Source organism: Trachemys scripta, chromosome 4 (genome assembly GCF_013100865.1).
Source record: "Trachemys scripta elegans isolate TJP31775 chromosome 4, CAS_Tse_1.0, whole genome shotgun sequence".
NCBI classification, from domain to species: Eukaryota; Metazoa; Chordata; order Testudines; family Emydidae; genus Trachemys; species Trachemys scripta.
This window is the reverse complement of record NC_048301.1, coordinates 118,906,462-118,924,308: the sequence shown is the minus strand read 5'-3', so window position 1 is coordinate 118,924,308 and position 17,847 is coordinate 118,906,462. Positions and strand designations below refer to the sequence as shown.

Sequence of the window (17,847 nt, the reverse complement as noted above, 5' to 3'; positions counted from 1 at the left end):
AGCTCCCCGCCACTGAGGAGGGGGAGCAAATGCACATGTACGTTCAGGCCATGCAAATAGACCTGAAGCATCCTGATGCTGTCGCCTGCTTTCATCATGAGGCTGAATGTTTGGAAGAGGTCAGGTTTAGAGTAGGGGATCTTTGGGCACTAGGAATTTGTCCTCTCGGTTTAGAGTAGGGGATCTTTGACGGGATTTTCAGGCACTAGGAGTTTGTCTCCTCTCCTCCCTCTGAGCAGAGAGAAGGGGGATGTTTGAAATGAAGACATACCACATTGCAGCGTGCCCAGAAAACACCTTGGGGAACAGTACAGCCCTTTCTGTTGCCCTGTCCTGTTGGTGGCCAGCAGGAGTGGAGACAGAAAGCAATACAAATGCCTAGTAAGGCAAACCTGATAGCGTTGCGTGTCTGCTGCACTGGTGAATGCCCTGTCAGTGCTGGGTTACTCTCAAATAGCCTCCCCTGCCCATTTGGGGGCTAATTATTTGTGAACGGTCTGAGATGCCCCTGATTGCCCACCCCTCTCTGGTTTGGGAGCCTGTTCCCACAGAGCAGCACTTGACAGGGTCTTAGCAGCACATTCCTAGCCTGCGGCAAGCAATGCACACTCCTCTAGGGCCATGAGCGAAGGAAAGAGACCATGTGCTCCATAACTGCTGCTCTCAACATAAACCTCCCATGAGCCAAAGCCTCTTACCAGCAAGGATCTCCCCACACTGCTGAACTGGAGCTGTGAGAGAAGCAGTGACCAGACTTTAGCCAGTCACAGCACACTGCAGTGGGGCTCGCTGCCAGTGGGAGGACCCAAGGTGGGCTGGTATGGTCCCAGCTGAAGTCCCTACTGTCAGTACCCTGCGAGTTCAACTATGGCTACAGGTGCTGCAGTTACACCAGATTGCAGCATAGACAGGCCCTTCTCCTTTCACAAGTCACTGGTGTTAGTCATGAGAGTGACAATGAATTGGACAGCTGATGAGCCTTGATGCTTGACAGATGGTGCTGTAGTCAACATACTTGTCATTTAACAAGTGGGACTTCTCTAGTTGCAGACAGGGAACTGCTGTGACCAGCCCATCATTACACACAAGGTGGAAAAACCCGTGCCCCTTCCCCTTACAGCCACTTCAAGTCCTTCTTCCTAACACCCCCGCCCCTTTGAGACAAAGGCTTTGGGTTCCAGCTGAGCCCCAGAGGAGTGATGTAGCCAGCTAGCCTGGGAATCCCTGACCAGACTCTGAACTCTCTCACACGAATAGCTCCCGCCAATGAGAAAAGCCAGGAGATGCACCACAGCCCAGCCCTGCGTAAGGAAAACACTCCCCATGCCCGCTTTGTGTCTGCCTGGCAGGCAATCAACCAGCAAGGGAAGAGGCTGGGCTCAGCTGGTGGTGCCTCATTCAGCACCCCGGGCTACCCCTGCACCAGCTGCTCCCATAATTCACTAGCTGAGTTATGGGGCTGTGAATGGCACAAAGAGCAGCGTTCTCAGCCCCAGACAGAGCATGAACCGCAGCTGAGTGGGAGGGAGGCAGAGAGATTCTCTCTCAGGCAGAGACAATGCCGGGAAGGGAAAGTTGAACACACCCGGTGACATGACTCTTGCCTACCTGAGTCATGACTGAGACATGACTCTGCCCCTGCCATGAGCCCAGGTTTATCTCCTAAGCCTCTTGAGACTCCAGGAAGGGGGAACATACTGGCCTCCAACTTGACCCTTCCCCAGCTTCGTATTATCCTTCCCCTGTAAACAATGCCCAGCGCTGCCCCCTGCCGTGGCTTCTGCCAGCAGCATTGTGCTCCACATGCAAATCCGGCTCCCCCGTCCCCTGGAAGCGGTGCCCAGCTGCCCGGGGCCAGCTGAGACTGCTTTAGCACTGTACAGACAAGCACCAGTGGTTTCCTCACCCTTTATTTTGGAGCACCATCGAACAGCTTGCCTGGAGGGCAGTGCACGGGGCCTGTTGGCCAGGGAGCTACAGCCCAGCTGGTCCCTGTGTGCTAACCAGCAGTTAGTCAGCATCACAGCAACACCTGAGCAGACCTGTAGTTAGCCACTCGGCAGCGGCTCCAGGCCGTGCAGCTGGGCTCTGGAAATGGCTCTAGTTCGCAGGAGAGTGTTCGGTTGACCAGGAGCTGGGAATTTGATTTTCAAAAGCCGGTCTCCACGTGTGGAAAACGTGATCCAAGGTGGAAGTTGTCTCTCCGTCGCAGCGTCGCTGGTGTCTGCAGGGCTGGTTTGGGCCGGTCAGGTTCGCCACGCAGTGGGAATTTTTTTTTAAAAAGAGTCTTTTCCCAAAAATTGGATGTAAAATCGTTTAAACCATTGGGTGGCAATGCCGGCAAACAGGCAGGGCTTCCTGCTGCGGCTCCCCTTCCCCACAGTGGCCAGAGAGGGGACGGGGCGAGACGGTGCAAACAAACCCCTCACACGGCCAAGCAGAGCAGTTTCCGTCTCGAGCTGCCCTTGTGCTTCCAAGAGTTACACAATCGCACTGGCTCAGGTTAGCGAGCAGGCCCCAGGGCTGGGCCCAGATCCTACAGGGAGGAGCCTACGTGGACCAGATGAGGGCAGAGGTGGGTGCCAGGCTAATGGGTAGGAGATGGGGCTGGGTCCATGTGAGAGGTGGGCATTGGGATAGTGGGTAGAGTCGGGGCTATGCTCCCAGTTCAGTCCCTGCACCGTTACTCCTCTGCCCCACCCTGTGCGCTTGGAAAGCCCCCGGCAGCGAGCGAGGTGGCTGAGGGGACCAGACAGAGGGCAAAGGGCAGTTGCTGAGTGAGGGAGGAGATGCCCTGCTGGTGCTGACATGGCAGTAGGACGAACTGCAGGCGATGCCTCAGTGCTCGTGTCTCCACTCCGGCTCCACTTGCTGCTGGATGTGGCTCTCCCCGAGCTGGTTCCCTGCAGAGAGACGCCGGCCGGCTGTGAGAGGGGGACCAGAGCAGCGCCCAGGCAGGCTGGGGGTGGGGAGCAGGGCAGCGTCTGCGTAGGGCACAGGAGGGGGAGAGCAGAGCCCCCTCTCAGCTCCCTCCTTTCTCCGGAAGGAGGTCAGGACTAGTGGCAGGGGCAGGAGCCTGCAGTCGCCCTGAGAGATCCCAAAGAGGTGCGGCAGTGGCATGGACACTCTCCTGAGGCTGCCCACAAGGGGGATTCTGGGAAGTGAACGCCGGGCCAACGCTTGTCTGCTTTGCAATAAAGTACACCTGTGCCCCCCAGCCCCCGCTGCTCCCCCCCACACAGGCTGAGCCTGTCAGCGGGACACCAGCAGAGGGCATGACTGAGCTACAAGTCATGCCACTGGGTCTCAAAATGCCCTTGCAGCCAGGCCATATCCCACCCCCCGCAGAGCTGGGGAGAGGGCTGCCCTGTTGGGACCCAGGCTGGGTGCAAGCTTGTGCTGCTCTCACCTGCTGACTGTGTGCTCAAGTGAAGGGAGCTAAGCTCCTCCAGAAGGATATCCTCTTCCAGGCTCTCTTCAGCGTAGGGGCACCCCGTGTAGCCACCCTTCGCTGTACAGTACCTGAGAAACCTGCAGGTACAACCAAAGGTGTCCATTAGCCCTAGGCACAGCCCTCCTCCTCAGCAACTGAGCCGTGCAGGGCAATGCTACCCTTTCTGTCCTAACTACGGGGGCAGAAGGGTGACACCTTGGCTTGGATTTCACCAGGCCCCAGCACTCATCCCTCGCTTACAGAAAGTGCCCTGGGCTCTTTAACGACCACAAGTGGCAAGGGCTTGGAACAGGGTTTAAACGTCTCATTCAAAAGATGGTCACACCCCACACCCCCACCCAGCATGCTGCTGGGTCACTGGCTCCGTCCTGATCCCAAGAGAAGTGTGTCGCCCCCTCCAGATCTACCAACCTTCCCAGCCCAGGGCAAGCCCTACTCTCTGCTAGTGAACTCAGAGCGGCTCCCACCGCCAGGGGGCCTGGTTGCAGGCTAGCATCCGAGCAGCCACCTAAAGGCCCCTGGCATGGTACGGCAGGTGCCGTGCTAACACCTGCGAATGGGGTGCTGCGTTGCAGGCCAGAGGAGGGGTCCAGTTGCTTTGCGGGACGGGGGAGCCCACTGGGCCCTGGGAAGAGGCAGAGGACAGGGAAGGAGGAGGTTGCAGGATGCAACTTACGTGTTCCAGTGCGGATCCTTGCTGAGCACGGTCGGGTTGCCCACGATTATTAACAGAGCCTTGGCTCTGGTGATGGCTACATTGAACCTCTAAACAGAGAGAGCAGGATGAGGCCGCTCGCCCTGCAGGAAACAGCTCCCTCGCCCCCCCAGGATGGCAGGAGAGCCAGCCCAGACTGCCCCGCCCCACAGCTCTAGTGCCGGTCCGTAGCCCCAGAACTTTCTGGCTGTCAGTGGGCTAATGGGGAGGGGTGGGGCAGTGTCCGGAATAGGATCTGTGATTCCCTAGGGTGCAGCTCCACGGCTGGGTTTCACTGTGACTGACTAGACTAGCTCTGAGCAGGGCTAGCTGATAGTCTGAGCCCCGTCTACCCCACCGGCACTGCACCTACTGGGAACGCTGTGTCCTGAGAAGGGCCTGGCCTGCGTGCAGCTCTGCTACGTTTGGTCACAGGCTTTGCTTCCCGCTTGGCCAGACAACTGCACACAACCGTGTCAGGGGCAGAAGGGCTCTCCGCACACACCCAGCCTCCCCGCCTCCTGCCCAGACAGGAAGGGGTTAAAGGGTGTTCCTTTCCACAGACCACCCCCGCCCCCACAGGAAGTGGTGTGGGGAAGGGCTCTGCTGGGATCAGTGCTAGTCACTGCTGATGAGGCTCAGGTGCGAGGGAGGGTTTGGAGTGAGTGGTTCTGACGAGCCACACGGCTTGCCCTATCCTGGGCCAGAGCGCGCTGCCCGGGCTAGGCACAGTCTGCTTCAGCTGGCGCAAGTGCTCCAGGCTCTGCCGGACGTTCGGCCCCTTGGCCAAGCAGCTGCAGCTGCCCCAAGGTGAGCAGAGAGCCTGGTGGGCTGGGAGGATTCCTGGCTCCCCGGCAGAGCGAGCTGGTTTGTCTGTGCGGGAGAGGCCAGGCCTGTGGGGCTGACCTGGGTGCTAGGCAGCCTGGCCCTGTGGGAGCCGGCTCTGCCCCGGGCTTTGGATGCAGGGGGGGGAATGCCGGAGCCGTGCGGTTCTAGTGCCCCCGAGCTGGAGAACGGGCCCTACTGCGAGCGCAGCCTCACTTGCCCGCCTGTCCTGGGGCTAGTGGCCCGTGGCCCCTGGAGCAAGGGCAGGCATGTCTCCCAGGTGCTGTCCCCAGGGCAGGCTGGGGGAAGGGCTGTGTGACTGGGGCCTTGGAGGGCTTTGAGGTTATGGGGCTTGGATTTGCTTCCTGAGGTCATGCAGCTGGTCACTAGCAGAGCCTGGAATGGGACCCAGAGTCCTGGCCCTGCTCTGCCCACTAGCCCACGCTTCCTGTCCACGGCTGCAAAGCAGCTCGGAGCTCATTTTCTACCATGACTCAGCCGTGGCCTGTGAAACCAGGGGGGGCGGTGGGGGGCGGGCAGTGAGGGAGATGGACTGGGGATGGCTGGCAGCTCTGCATCCCATCTGAGAGCCCGCGACTGCCCTCAGGGCTCCACAGTCTCCTTGGGGCCAGAGAGGCAGCAGGGGCGGGCGCCTACCTTGGGGTTCTTGAGGAAGCCCAGTTTGAAATCTTCGTCCATGCTGAGGTACTCGGTGCAGCTGCGCACGGTGGAGATGAGGAGCACACGCCGCTCCTGGCCCTGGAACTCCTCCACAGAGCCCACCTAGCAGGGAGCAGAGGGCAGGGATCTCCATCCTCCGTCGGCAGCCTCCCTCGCACACCCCCGCCTCCCCTGGAGCCGGTCGCACACCCAGCTGTGCGGGGACCCTGCGGGGCAGAGCGTCCCCTCAACCTCCTCCCCTGCTTTTGCGACTCTGGATGATGCGGGAGCTGGACGGAGCCTATCTCGCCCCAGCGCTCTGGCTGCAGGGCTCACAAAGGAGATGCAGGGCCCCTCTTCTTCCCAGGGGATGCAGGCTACAGGTGCCCTCTCCGCATGGCCGGAGCACGCTGCCCTGCAAGCCCAAGGGATGGAGGGCCCCAGGCTGGCCTGGTGTCTCCTGGTGGAGAGCTGCCCCCTGGCCCAGCGCCAAGCGAGTCCCACCGCTGAGCTGGGACAGTCTGCCCTCAGGCTGTGTGTGGCTGTTGGCGTAGCTGCCAGGCCATAGCCATTACTCCAGGTGTGGCCAGAGGGATGGGGGGTGGGAGGGACTTACCTTCAGCTCCTTGATGTCTGGGAGCTTCATCAGGTCTCCATCCTTTTTGGTGATGGCTTGTCTGATCTTCTCTACCTGGGGAGGACCGAGGGAGGAGTGGATGTGACTCCCGCCGCCTTCAGGAGCTCCTGGCTCCCAGCCCCGTGCTTGTTCCTCTCACAGCCTGTAGGCCCTTGCGATGGCCGCCATGTCTCGCCCTAACCCTCCTGTTTGGTCTCCGCCATCTCACTGAGCTAATGCCCTCGACCCCTCAGCAAAGTGCCAGGCAGGCTTCTGCTCTGTGTCGTTCCCATGCGACTGACCAGAGAACGCCGCTGGGGTTCCCCGGCCCCATCCGGCAGGTCCCTCCGTCTGGGGCAATTCCCCAGGGCTCCTGGCCCCTGCCCCAAGGGGGCTCCCCCACATGGGGCACTGCGCCCTCTGTCCAGATACTCAGCAGAGTGGGGCTTGATGGGGTGCAGCAGGGAGACGGCGTGTGGGGCTGAGGAGCCTGGGATGGGGGAGCTCAGGGCTGGACTGCTGGCCTCTCTGCAGGGCTCGTGGTGCGTGGGGAAGGCAGCCCTGGGGGCCGGGCTGCATCTCACCTGCTTCCTGTAGGGGGAGATGATACCAATCTCCTTGGGGGAGATCCTGGAGCGGCCCCGCTTGCCCTGACTCTGCAGCAGTTTCTTGAGGTAGGTGACCAGGGCTTCGACCTCCAACGTGTTGAAGAACGAGGGGCTGTTACCCTCTCGCTGGTCCTCCCCGGACACTCCGTGGAAGATGATCGGGAAGCCCTGGAGGGAGAGCACCACGGTCAGGGCTGCAGCTAGTCCCATGGCGCTGCCCTGCCCGGGACGGGGGCTAGGCTGGGTGCCTGCTTCCTGCCCTCACCTGCGTGGGCAGCTCCTCCCAGGTGCAGTAGGAATAGCTGACGAGGCGGTCGGCACACTCCTGCAGCTCCCCGTCGTAGAACTTCTGGTTGGGGATCTCAAGAAGGGCGGCATGGGACCTGGGGAAGGAGCAGCGACAGCATTTCCAGGGGTGCTCGGCTGCTCCTCAGACTCACCCGCGCTGCAGCAGCCTTGCTTCCCTGAGGCCCCCTCCCACCTCACCAGCAACAGGAGGGGCCCTAGCGACCTCTGCCCTGGGCACAGAGCGGCCATGGCCAGGCTTCCGGGCAGGGAGGGCAGAACCCAGGAATCCGGGTTGCTCCGTCCAACGCCTCTTGCCCTGGGGTGACTATTAAATGAGCCCCACGCCAGGCAGGTGGGTATCAGACAGATGGACAGATACGAGCATCCCGGGCTGAGCCAGCAGAACAGGGGCTGGAAGCCTTTGCTGCCGGCAGCCCAGCTCCGACAGCCCTCACGGCTCCCGCATGTCACTGTCAGTCCCGGCAGGGCGGATATGGCACCTGTAGTTCCGCAGTAACTTGGTGACGAACTGCGGGTCGTAGCTCTCGGCTCCCTTTTGGTACAGGGAGTTGTGCTTCATGAGCCTCTCCAGCAGCGAGACCTCTGCAAGAGAGAGTGATGCCCTGATTACCAGCGACCCCCCCTGGCCTGGGACCGTGCCCCCTACGAGCAGCCCCACGGGGTCTGGCCTGTCACAGCCTGGCCTGGGCCTCTCTGAGCAGGGGGCAGGAGCTTCAGTGACTCTCCTGGGGGAGACTTTCACCTGCTTATCAGGGAGCGGGCCTCTCCCTGCTCTCCAGAGGTGCCCAGGGTCACTACGGGTTATTGCAATGGCTGTGCAAAGCCAGGTGGCCCCAGAGCCCAGACGAGGGGGCAGAGAGCTGGGGGCAAATCAGCGTGTCTGAGAACTCCCCACTCTCCCCCCCGGTGCCTTCGCCCTCTGTTCCACTCACCTAACCCGTGTTCGATGGCCAGTGGGGACCTCAGGATCGGACCCAGCTGCTTGGGATCTCCCGCCAACACCAGCTGCCCCCCATTGGTGTTGGTCTCCCGGTCCATCGGTGTCAGAATTCCTGGGGCAGAGAGACGGCTGAGGTGGCTGGGCGGGGTAGGAGATCCACGCCCAGGCAGGTCACTGACTGATCCCTGCATGGCAAGGAGCCGCCGAAGGGCCCCATCACGGCTGTATCTGCTCCGAGCAGCATGGGGGGGCTCCTCCCGAGCTTACAGCGCAGAGAAGAGGCTGCATCCAGGGCCTGGAATCTGCCGCCAGCAGCAGGCGCTGGCCACCTGTCTGAGCAGGAGTGAGACAGCCGGCTCCGAGGCATGTGGGGCAGGGTGGATGAGGCGATGCCTGGGGGGGTGCAGTGCTCCCATCCCCAGACTCCTACTCACCTGCGATGGCAACCAGGCACTCCGGCTCCACCGCGTGGCCGCACTCGTCGATGAAGACGTGGGAGAAATGGCCGTCAGGGAACTGGGCCGTTACCAGCCTGCGGGTGACAGGGAGAGGCAGTGAACAAGCCTGTACAATGCTGGCTCCCTGCCCTGCCACCTGCATAGCCAGACTGCTCCACAGAGGCCTCCTGTGGGACCTGCCCATGCCGCTGGTCCCCTCCTGAGCACGGCGATGCCCCCCTCCCCTCCCTGAGCAGGGGTTTCCATGGCCATGCCCAGGGCTGGGCAGGGAGAGAACTCCTGCCCCCAGAGTCTGAGGGGCTGGCCCTCCCCTTTTACAAATGGAGACACCAGAAAGTGTCCAATACATCCAACCTGATGATGTGCCCCCCTCCTGTGCCCTCCGGTCAGCCCCCGCCCACATTTCTCTGTTACGTCCCTTCCCCCGGTAAATCCTGCCCAAAGAATTCCCTTCTCTTCCCCCAGCACAGCCACGTACCCCCCAATCACATCCCTACTACGGTCCCCCAGCACAGTCGCATTCATCAGAAGTGATTCGGGCCCCCCAGCCCCACCCTGGTGCGGTTTGCCCCGGGCCCCTCCTACCGTCCTGCTGTCACCAGGGTGGTGATGATGACCCGGTAGTGCTGCAGCTTCTCCTTGCTTGGGTACACGTGGCACTGCTGGGCATCGTCCCAGTTACAGCAGGGCTACGAACACCAAGAGCATTTAGACAAGGTCTGGGATCGGAGCTGTGTTTCCCTTGGGGAAGTTGGGGGCAGACGCCTCTCCCTCCATAAAGCCCTGAGACAACTGGCAATGGCATGTGCGTCTTGGCGGGTGACCTGAGGGTCCTGCAGGGAGGGCAGGGACGCCTATCGACCGTGCAGCCTGGGGAGGTGACTACAGCTGCTGGAACATGGAAGTCCCTTCCCATAAGGAAATGAGAGTTTTGAAAAAAATGTTTGGCATTTTTCAGCTTGAGAGGTCTGCCTGGGAAGCTGTCGTCAATTTCACTCTGTGCCTGTCTGCAGAAAGTGAAACTGACAGGAGTCTTCCAGGCCGGCTGTCCTATTTTTCCCAATGGAAAACTGATTTCCACCCCCAATTTCAATTTTCCCATGGAAAATTTGAAGTGTGCTAAAGGGCATCTGCCCTCATAAAATCCTTCAGACAGGAAATTCCTGCCCAGCTCTACGGGCGATGTCTCTTTGGGTGCCTCTTGGGGTGCCAGGGGTGCACATGTACCTTGATTTCCTCCGGCACTTGGTGATAGTCCCTGCTGCTGGCGTTGATCCTATAGATGCTGCCCTTGTCCAGGTGTTTCAGCAGGCGCTGGCAGAGCAGGTCCGAGGCGCTGTTGGAGGGTGCACAGGCCAAGACATGGGAGTCCTTGATGCACGTGACCACCTGAGCGGGAGAGGAAGAGCGTAGCAGCCCAGGCAGGAGGAAATGGATGTGGAGGGGAGAGAGGGGCTGTGGGCCAGCTGCCCAGACCCGGGTGCCAGTGCTTGGCCCCTGTGGCAATTGGACCAGGTGATTGCTCTGGACTGAGATGCCAGGGGACCCCTCACCTGTTTGATGGCCTCCACCACGGTGACGGTCTTGCCGGTCCCTGGCGGCCCGAAGATGATGTATGGTGCCGGCCTGGACATCCCTGTCACGATCTGCTGCACAGCATCGTACTGCTCCTGGTTGGTCTCCAGGCTCCGGTCAAACAGCCTGAGGGGAAATGGAGCCGGGCAGATGCTGAGGGGAAGGCCAGGCCCTGCTGCGTGTGACCACCCCGCTCCCCACACAGCCATCCCCCCGAGTGCCTCTCCTCTGAAGCCAGGCACTCACTTGAGCCGGCCTCCCTCGTGGAGGAGAGACTCTCTGTACGAGAAGGACGGGAAGAGGATATCGCCCAGGTTCCTCTCCTTGGCTAGCTCCACGGCCCGGTGCTGCACCCGCAGCGGCAGCCGGTTGAAGGTAAAGGTCACATCGAACTTCAGGTTATTCACGAAGCTCGCCAGCAGGCTGAAAAAGGGCGAACAGGGTTGGACAGAGCGCTGGGCACCCCTCCCCGGGCACCGTCCTGCCCAGGCCCACTCTTCCCCCTACTCTGCGTGGTTCCCACCCCCAGCCCTGCTCAGGCTGGCGATCCTGTGCCCCACAGCACAGCACCTCCCCCTCTGCTGCACTCCCCCAGGTAGTCACCTGTCAGCGCTAACAGCAGGAGCTGCTTGGCTTGCATCAGGCAGCTGCCTTGGACCTGGCCTCAGCCCCTCCAGTCTGGTTCCACGCAGACCCCTGGGTGCCACCAGTCAGGGCCCAGCTTCCCCTCCCCCCACCCCGGGCACTGGCCCGAGCCCCCCAGGGACCCGGGCGCGACGCACTTGGGGGAAAAGCCCAGCTTGACCCTCTCCAGCTCCACGGCATGCACGTAGCCCTTGTACTGGATGAGCTGGGGCAAGGTGCGCTGCTCGCTCCGGGTGACAAACAGGTGATCGCCCCTCAGCACGGACGGGCGGTTCTCTGCCACGCCGGGGACCTAGGGACAGAGCAGAGACGGGGCAGTTCAGCAGGGAGCGTGCTTGGCTGTGCTCCCCTGGCAGCCAACTGTCCTGCGGGCCCCACCCTCCTTGCTGGTAGCCCAGACATGAGAGGAGGGGGCGCGCTGACGGGACAGGCACGGCCATCAGGCCTTGGCTCTCACCTCCAGGATGAGCAGCCTCTTGTTCTGAGTGTCCTTCACCATCGGGACGTCCTGCAAATCATAGCGCCGGATGTCCACCTCCATCTGGAGCTCCTCCAGGTGCAGCAGCAGCTGGAACTTCTCCTGGTAGTTCTCAAACTGAAGCTCGGTCGCCAGGGACTTCCTGCAGGGCCAGTGCCAGCCAGAGGTTATCCTGACCTCGCCGGGCACAGCGGGGCTGGGCTAGCCGGCACAAGAGAGGAGGCAGCAAGCTCCAGGCGCCCTGCGGCGTGTCTGGGCCTCGGAGGCAAGGGGCCGGGCGAGCAGTGGCCAGTAAAGTCTGTTGTGTGTCCCTGAGACTTAGTGTCTAGGAGGAGAAACCCCTGCCGGGCCCCAGTGCCAGGAACCCTGAGGCCCTGCTTTCGGGGCAGCTCAGCTAAGGGCTGGTGGGGGCTTCTGGCTAAGGGGGGCTGGGCCCCATGGCTGCGTGGGAGAAGGTGCCCTTCCTTGGGAGGTCAATGAGGCCACCAGTGCAGTGAACCTCCTCCACCCCACCCCCCGAGCACTCACCGCAGCCTGCTGCGCTCGGCGTTGACCATGTCCTGCAGGTACTGCGGGTAGTTGTAGAAGCCCAGCGGGATCAGCTGCTTAAGCTCGGGGTGCTGGGAGCTAGGCAGACGAGATGCAGGGTTACTGCAGGGCTCTGCGGGAGTGAGCTCCTCGCCCTGCCCAGCTGGTAGGACAGACTCCAGCATGGGGGCTCAGGCGGGGGACACTGGGTCTCAGGACCTAGGTGGCTGGGTCTCCACCCCCAGAAGATGGAGAGGTGGCTGGGTCACCTCCCCGGGGTGGAACTACCAGGAACTAAAGGGCTCGTTCATCTAGCACAGAACAAGCACCGATGGCTGAAAGCTGATGCCAAGCAAATTCCAACTGGAAACAAGGCACCACTGGGTAACACAGCCGGTGATCAGCCACTGGACATGGTGAATTCTCCAGCTCTTGACTGGAAGATGCTTTAACTAACCACAAGTTACTGGGCTCAACCTGGGGGTCCTGGGGCAGAGGCAAGCCTGTGCTATCCAGGGGCTCAGACTAGATGAGCCAACGGTCCCTTTGGCTCTATAAAAGCCCAGTAGGTGCTTTTGCCCTGGCTAGGGAATGGGGTTGGATCCCAGCTGCACAAAGAATCATAGGACTGGAAGGGACCTTGAGAGGTCATCTAGTCCAGTCCTCTGCACTCAAGGCAGGACTAGGTATTATCTAGACCTTCCCTGACAGGTGTTTGTCCAACCTGCTCTTAAAAATCTCTGGTGATGGTGATTCCACAACCTCCCTGGGCAATTTGTCAGGGTGGTTAAGCACTGGAATAGTTAGGAAGTTTTTCCTAATGTTCAACCTAAACTGCCCTTGCTGCAATTTAAGCCCATTGCTTCTTGTCCTATCCTCAGAGGTTAAGAGAAACAATTTTTTCCCTCCTCCTTGTAACAAGCTTTTATGTACTTGAAAACTGTTATCATGTCCCCTCTCAGTCTTCTCTTCTCCAGACTAAACAAACCCCATTTTTTTCAATCTTCCCTCATAGGTCATGTTTTCTAAACCTTTATTTTTTGTTGTTGTTGCTTTTCTCTGGACTTTTTTCCAATTTGTCCACATCTTTCCTGAAATGTGCTGCCCAGAACTGGACACAATACTCCAGTTGAGGCCTAATCTGCGTGGAGTAGAGCAGAAGACTTACTTCTCCTGTCTTGCTTACAACACTCCTGCTAATACTTCCCAGAAAGATCTTCACTTTTTTTGCAACAGTCTTACACTGTTGCTTCATATTTAGCTTGTGATCCACTATGATCCCCAGATCCCTTTCTGCAGTACTCCTTCCTAGGCAGTCACTTCCCATTTTGTATGTGTGCAAAAGACGGTTACTCACCGTTGTAACTGTTGTTCTTCGAGATGTGTTGCTCATATCCATTCCATTAGGCGTGCGCGCGCCGCGTGCACGATCGTCGGAAGATTTTACCCTAGCAACACCGGCGGGTCGGCTGTGGAGCCCCCTAGAGTGGCGCCTTCATGGCGCTGAATATATACCCCAGCCGACCCGGCGCCCCCTCAGTTCCTTCTTGCCGGCTACTCCGACAGTGGGGACGGGGGGCGGGTTTGGAATGGATATGAGCAACACATCTCGAAGAACAACAGTTACAACGGTGAGTAACCGTCTTTTCTTCTTCGAGTGCTTGCTCATATCCATTCCATTAGGTGACTCCCAAGCCCAACTTAGGTGGTGGGGTCGGAGTGAGACATTGCTGTGTGCAAAACCGCTGACCCGAATGCAGCATCGTCCCTGGACTGCTGCACTAGTGCATAGTGGGCTGTAAACGTATGGACTGATGACCAAACCGCCGCTCTACAAATGTCCTGTATCGGAACATGTGCCAGGAAAGCAGTCGAGGAGGCTTGGGCCCTCGTGGAGTGAGCGGTGAGGTGCGGTGCTGAGACACCTGCCCGGTCATAGCAAGTCCGGATGCAAGACGTAATCCAGGAGGATAGGCGTTGTGAGGAGACCGGTGAGCCTTTCATTCGGTCGGCCACTGCAACGAAGAGTTGCGTCGTCTTTCTAAAGTGCTTTGTGCGGTCAATATAGAAGGCCAGGGCCCTTCGTACATCCAGGGAATGCAAACGTTGATCCTGGCGAGTGGCATGTGGTTTGGGATAAAAGACCGGGAGAAATATGTCCTGGTTGATATGAAATGGAGAAACCACCTTAGGGAGAAAGGCAGGATGTGGGCGAAGCTGTACTTTATCCTTATGGAAAACTGTATAAGGGGGCTCGGATGTAAGCGCCCTGAGTTCAGAAACTCGCCTTGCTGAGGTGATGGCTACGAGGAAGGCTGTCTTCCAGGATAGGTACAAAAGTGAGCAGGTGGCTAGTGGTTCGAATGGAGGACCTGTGAGTTTGGAGAGAACCAGATTGAGATCCCACGTCGGGACGGGATGACGCTGTTGCGGGTACGTCCGGTCTAAGCCCTTGAGGAATCTAACAACCATCGGGTTAGAGAATACCGAGGACGCGAGTTCCCCTGGGTGAAAGGCCGATATAGCGGCCAGGTGAACTCTAATTGAAGATATCGCCAACCCTTGTTGTTTTAGGGAGAGGAGATATTCCAATATGAGAGGAATGGGTGCCTGCAACGGGGACGTGGCTCGTTGTTCGCACCAACAGGAGAACCGTTTCCACTTGGCCAGGTACGTGGTCCGTGTTGAGGGTTTCCTACTGCTCAGCAGGATCTGTTGGACAGAGTGTGAGCATTGCCGCTCTGCCTGGGTGAACCATGGAGCAGCCACGCCGTGAGGTGGAGTGATTGCAGGTCGGGGTGACGCAGCCGACCGTGGTCCTGAGATATGAGATCCGGACATAATGGAAGCGGGATCGGTGTCTGAACCGAGAGTTCCAACAGTGTGGTGTACCAATGTTGTCTCGGCCACGCTGGAGCGACCAGAATTATCTGTGCCTGGTCTCTGCGCAATTTGAGCAGTACCTTGTGGACCAGAGGAAACGGAGGGAAGGCATAAAACAGGTGGTCTTTCCAGGGAAGGAGAAACGCATCCGAGAGGGAGCCCGGAGCTCGACCTTGTAGGGAGCAGAACATGTGGCACTTCCTGTTGTCTCGGGATGCAAACAGGTCTATCTGGGGAAACCCCCACTTCTGGAAGACGGAATGTATGATGTCCGGACGGATAGACCACTCGTGCGTTTGGAAGGACCTGCTGAGTCGGTCCGCTAGAGTGTTCTGGACTCCAGGGAGGAACGATGCCGTGAGATGGATCGAGTGGGCGATGCAGAAGTCCCACAGGCGAATGGCCTCTTGGCATAGAACTGACGAACGTGCTCCTCCTTGCTTGTTGATGTAAAACATGGCCGTGGTGTTGTCGATGAGAACCAACACACAGCGGCCACGTAGGAGATTGAGGAATGCCTGGCACGCCAGGCGTACCGCCATCAGTTCCCGAACATTGATGTGCAGGGCTAACTGGGATGCAGTCCACAGGCCCTGGGTATGGTGTTCGTTGAGATGGGCGCCCCAACCCAGAGATGACGCGTCTGTGACCAGGTGCAGAGAGGGTTGTGGGGCGTGAAATGGCATCCCCTCGCAGACCACATTGTGATCTAGCCACCAGGTGAGGGAGGCCAGGATCGAGTTCGGGACCGTGACCACCAAGTTCAGGCTGTCCCGATGTGGACGGTATATTGATGACACCCAGGTTTGAAGCGGGCGAAGCCGAAGTCTGGCATGCCTGGTTACGTACGTGCAGGAAGCCATGTGACCCAGCAGGGTAAGGCACGACCTCACCGTGGTAGTTGGGAAGGCCTTGAGCCCTTGAATGAGGTTCGTGATGGTGCCAAAGCGGTTGTCTGGCAGGATGGCTTGTGCACGTCTGGAGTCTAGAACTGCGCCGATGAATTCTATTCTCTGGGTAGGTTCTAGAGTGGATTTGTCCTTGTTGAGTAGGATGCCCAACTCGTTGAATGTGTGCACTATTCTGTGGACGTGAGCTTGAACTTGCTCCTTGGTGCGACCGCGCACCAGCCAGTCGTCTAGGTACGGGAACACCTGTACCCCTTGCCGACGAAGGTACGCTGCCACGACAGCCATACATTTCGTGAACACTCTTGGGGCCGAGGATAGGCCGAAGGGAAGGACAGCAAATTGGTAGTGCACCGTGTTTACCACGAATCGCAGGAAGCGTCTGTGAGGCGGGTAAATTGCAACGTGAAAGTATGCGTCTTTCATGTCGAGGGCGGCGAACCAGTCTCCAGGATCGAGGGAAGGGATAATGGCCCCCAAAGAGACCATGCGGAACTTCAACTTTACTACGAATTTGTTGAGTCCGCGCAAGTCCAAGATGGGCCGTAGACCTCCTTTGGACTTGGGGATCAGGAAGTAACGGGAATAAAATCCCCTGCCCCTTAACTCTATCGGAACCTCCTCTATGGCCCCCATGGCCAGGAGCGTAGAAACTTCCTGTATAAGAAGTTGCTCGTGAGAAGGGTCCCTGAAGAGGGACGGGGAAGGGGGGGAGGAGGGGGGGATTGAAGAAAACTGGATAGCGTATCCCCTCTCCACCGTGCGGAGGACCCAACGGTCCGAAGTTATAAGGGACCAAGCACGGTGGAAGTGGGAGAGGCGATCCCGAAAGGAGGGAGCTGGATCCTGGGGGATGACTGGGGCGCCGTCCTCGACCGCACCTTCAAAAGTTCTGTCTAGGACCTGAAGGTGGTCTTGGTGGCCCTTGGTTCTGACCGGGTTGAGGGCCAGCCCATCTTCTCCTACCACCTCGCCCTCGCCTTCTGGCAGGGTCCTGTCTCTGGCGAGGTGGAGGGGGGTAAAAACGTTGAGGCTGGGGCCTAAATGGTCTGCGCTGGGGACCCGCAACATGCATCCCCAAGGAGCGCATGATTGTCCTGGAGTCTTTGAGGCTCTGCAATCGAGAGTCCGTCTTCTCCGAGAACAGCCCCTGTCCTTCAAAGGGCAAATCCTGTAGGGTCTGCTGTAATTCAGGGGGCAAACCCGAGACTTGGAGCCAGGAGGTCCTGCGCATAGCGATACCTGTGGCCAGGGTCCTTGCGGCCGAGTCCGCTATATCCAGGGAGGCCTGTAAGGAGGTCCGAGCCACCTTCTTACCCTCCTCGACCATGGCTCCAAACTCTTCCCTGGACTCTTGGGGAATCAACTCCTTAAACTTCCCCATAGAGTTCCAGGAGTTGAAATTGTAGCGGCTCAGTAGCGCCTGTTGATTCGCCGCTCTAAGTTGTAGCCCTCCGGCTGAGTAAACCTTACGGCCGAACAGATCAAGCCGCTTAGCCTCTTTTGATTTTGGCGCTGCAGCCTGCTGGCCGTGGCGCTCTCGTGCATTCACTGATTCCACCACTAGTGAACACGGTTGGGGGTGTGTGTACAAGTACCCATAGTCCTTAGATGGGACAAAGTATTTCCTTTCCACCCCTCTCGCTGTGGGTGGAATGGAGGCAGGAGTCTGCCATATCGTATTCGCGTTCGTTTGGATCGTGCGGATCAAGGGTAACGCCACCCTCGATGGGGCATCCGATCCAAGGATATTCACGATCGGGTCGTGCACCTCCACTATCTCCTCCGTCTGCAGGTCCATGTTACGGGCCATCCTGCGGAGGAGATCCTGGTGAGCCCGAAGATCTATCGGAGGGGGACCCGTGCATGAAGTGCCCGCCACTGCCTCATCCGGAGAGGAGGAGGAGGACGCCTCCGGCGGTAGTGGATCCAAGGGGGGGGCCCGGTCCCCCTGGTCTTGGGTCGGAGCGTCACCTGTACTTGGGTCCACGGTGTCGGGTGGTGTGGACACAGAAGCCTCTACGCCTCCAGGCGGAGGCCGAGAGATGGTGGATTCTGGGGCCCTTCTGGCCGAGTGACCCGAGCGAGAGGTCGATGGTAGTGAAGCCCCTTGCTCCTGGTGGTACGCCCACGGGGTCCAAAACGACCAGTGAGATGGTCCATGAGGGTGGTCCTCTGCCCTCTCCTGCCAATGGCCCAAGTCTCGTTCCTCGGCCTGTCCCTGAGGGGGGTATGCCGATCTCGACAGGTCCTCCGATGAGCGAGA

General features: G+C 59.3%; 1 protein-coding gene across 1 annotated transcript in view; it reads right to left on the bottom strand.

Annotated features, from left to right (window-relative positions):
- Window positions 1-1,894: 1,894 nt before the first annotated feature.
- Window positions 1,895-17,847, bottom strand: part of MOV10 (Mov10 RISC complex RNA helicase) — a 26,869-nt gene continuing 10,916 nt past the window's right edge. The window contains exons 6-22 of the mRNA XM_034770599.1: window positions 11,791-11,889; window positions 11,242-11,404; window positions 10,922-11,076; window positions 10,386-10,562; window positions 10,118-10,265; window positions 9,792-9,953; window positions 9,150-9,253; window positions 8,541-8,638; window positions 8,099-8,218; window positions 7,646-7,748; window positions 7,123-7,240; window positions 6,834-7,025; window positions 6,250-6,324; window positions 5,631-5,756; window positions 4,131-4,219; window positions 3,410-3,531; window positions 1,895-2,903 (exon numbers count right to left, since the gene is read on the bottom strand). Of these exons, the coding sequence (XP_034626490.1) occupies window positions 2,839-2,903; window positions 3,410-3,531; window positions 4,131-4,219; window positions 5,631-5,756; window positions 6,250-6,324; window positions 6,834-7,025; window positions 7,123-7,240; window positions 7,646-7,748; window positions 8,099-8,218; window positions 8,541-8,638; window positions 9,150-9,253; window positions 9,792-9,953; window positions 10,118-10,265; window positions 10,386-10,562; window positions 10,922-11,076; window positions 11,242-11,404; window positions 11,791-11,889 (2,116 nt within the window). The 3' untranslated portion in view covers window positions 1,895-2,838. The remainder of the gene's footprint in view (window positions 2,904-3,409; window positions 3,532-4,130; window positions 4,220-5,630; window positions 5,757-6,249; window positions 6,325-6,833; window positions 7,026-7,122; window positions 7,241-7,645; window positions 7,749-8,098; window positions 8,219-8,540; window positions 8,639-9,149; window positions 9,254-9,791; window positions 9,954-10,117; window positions 10,266-10,385; window positions 10,563-10,921; window positions 11,077-11,241; window positions 11,405-11,790; window positions 11,890-17,847) is intronic.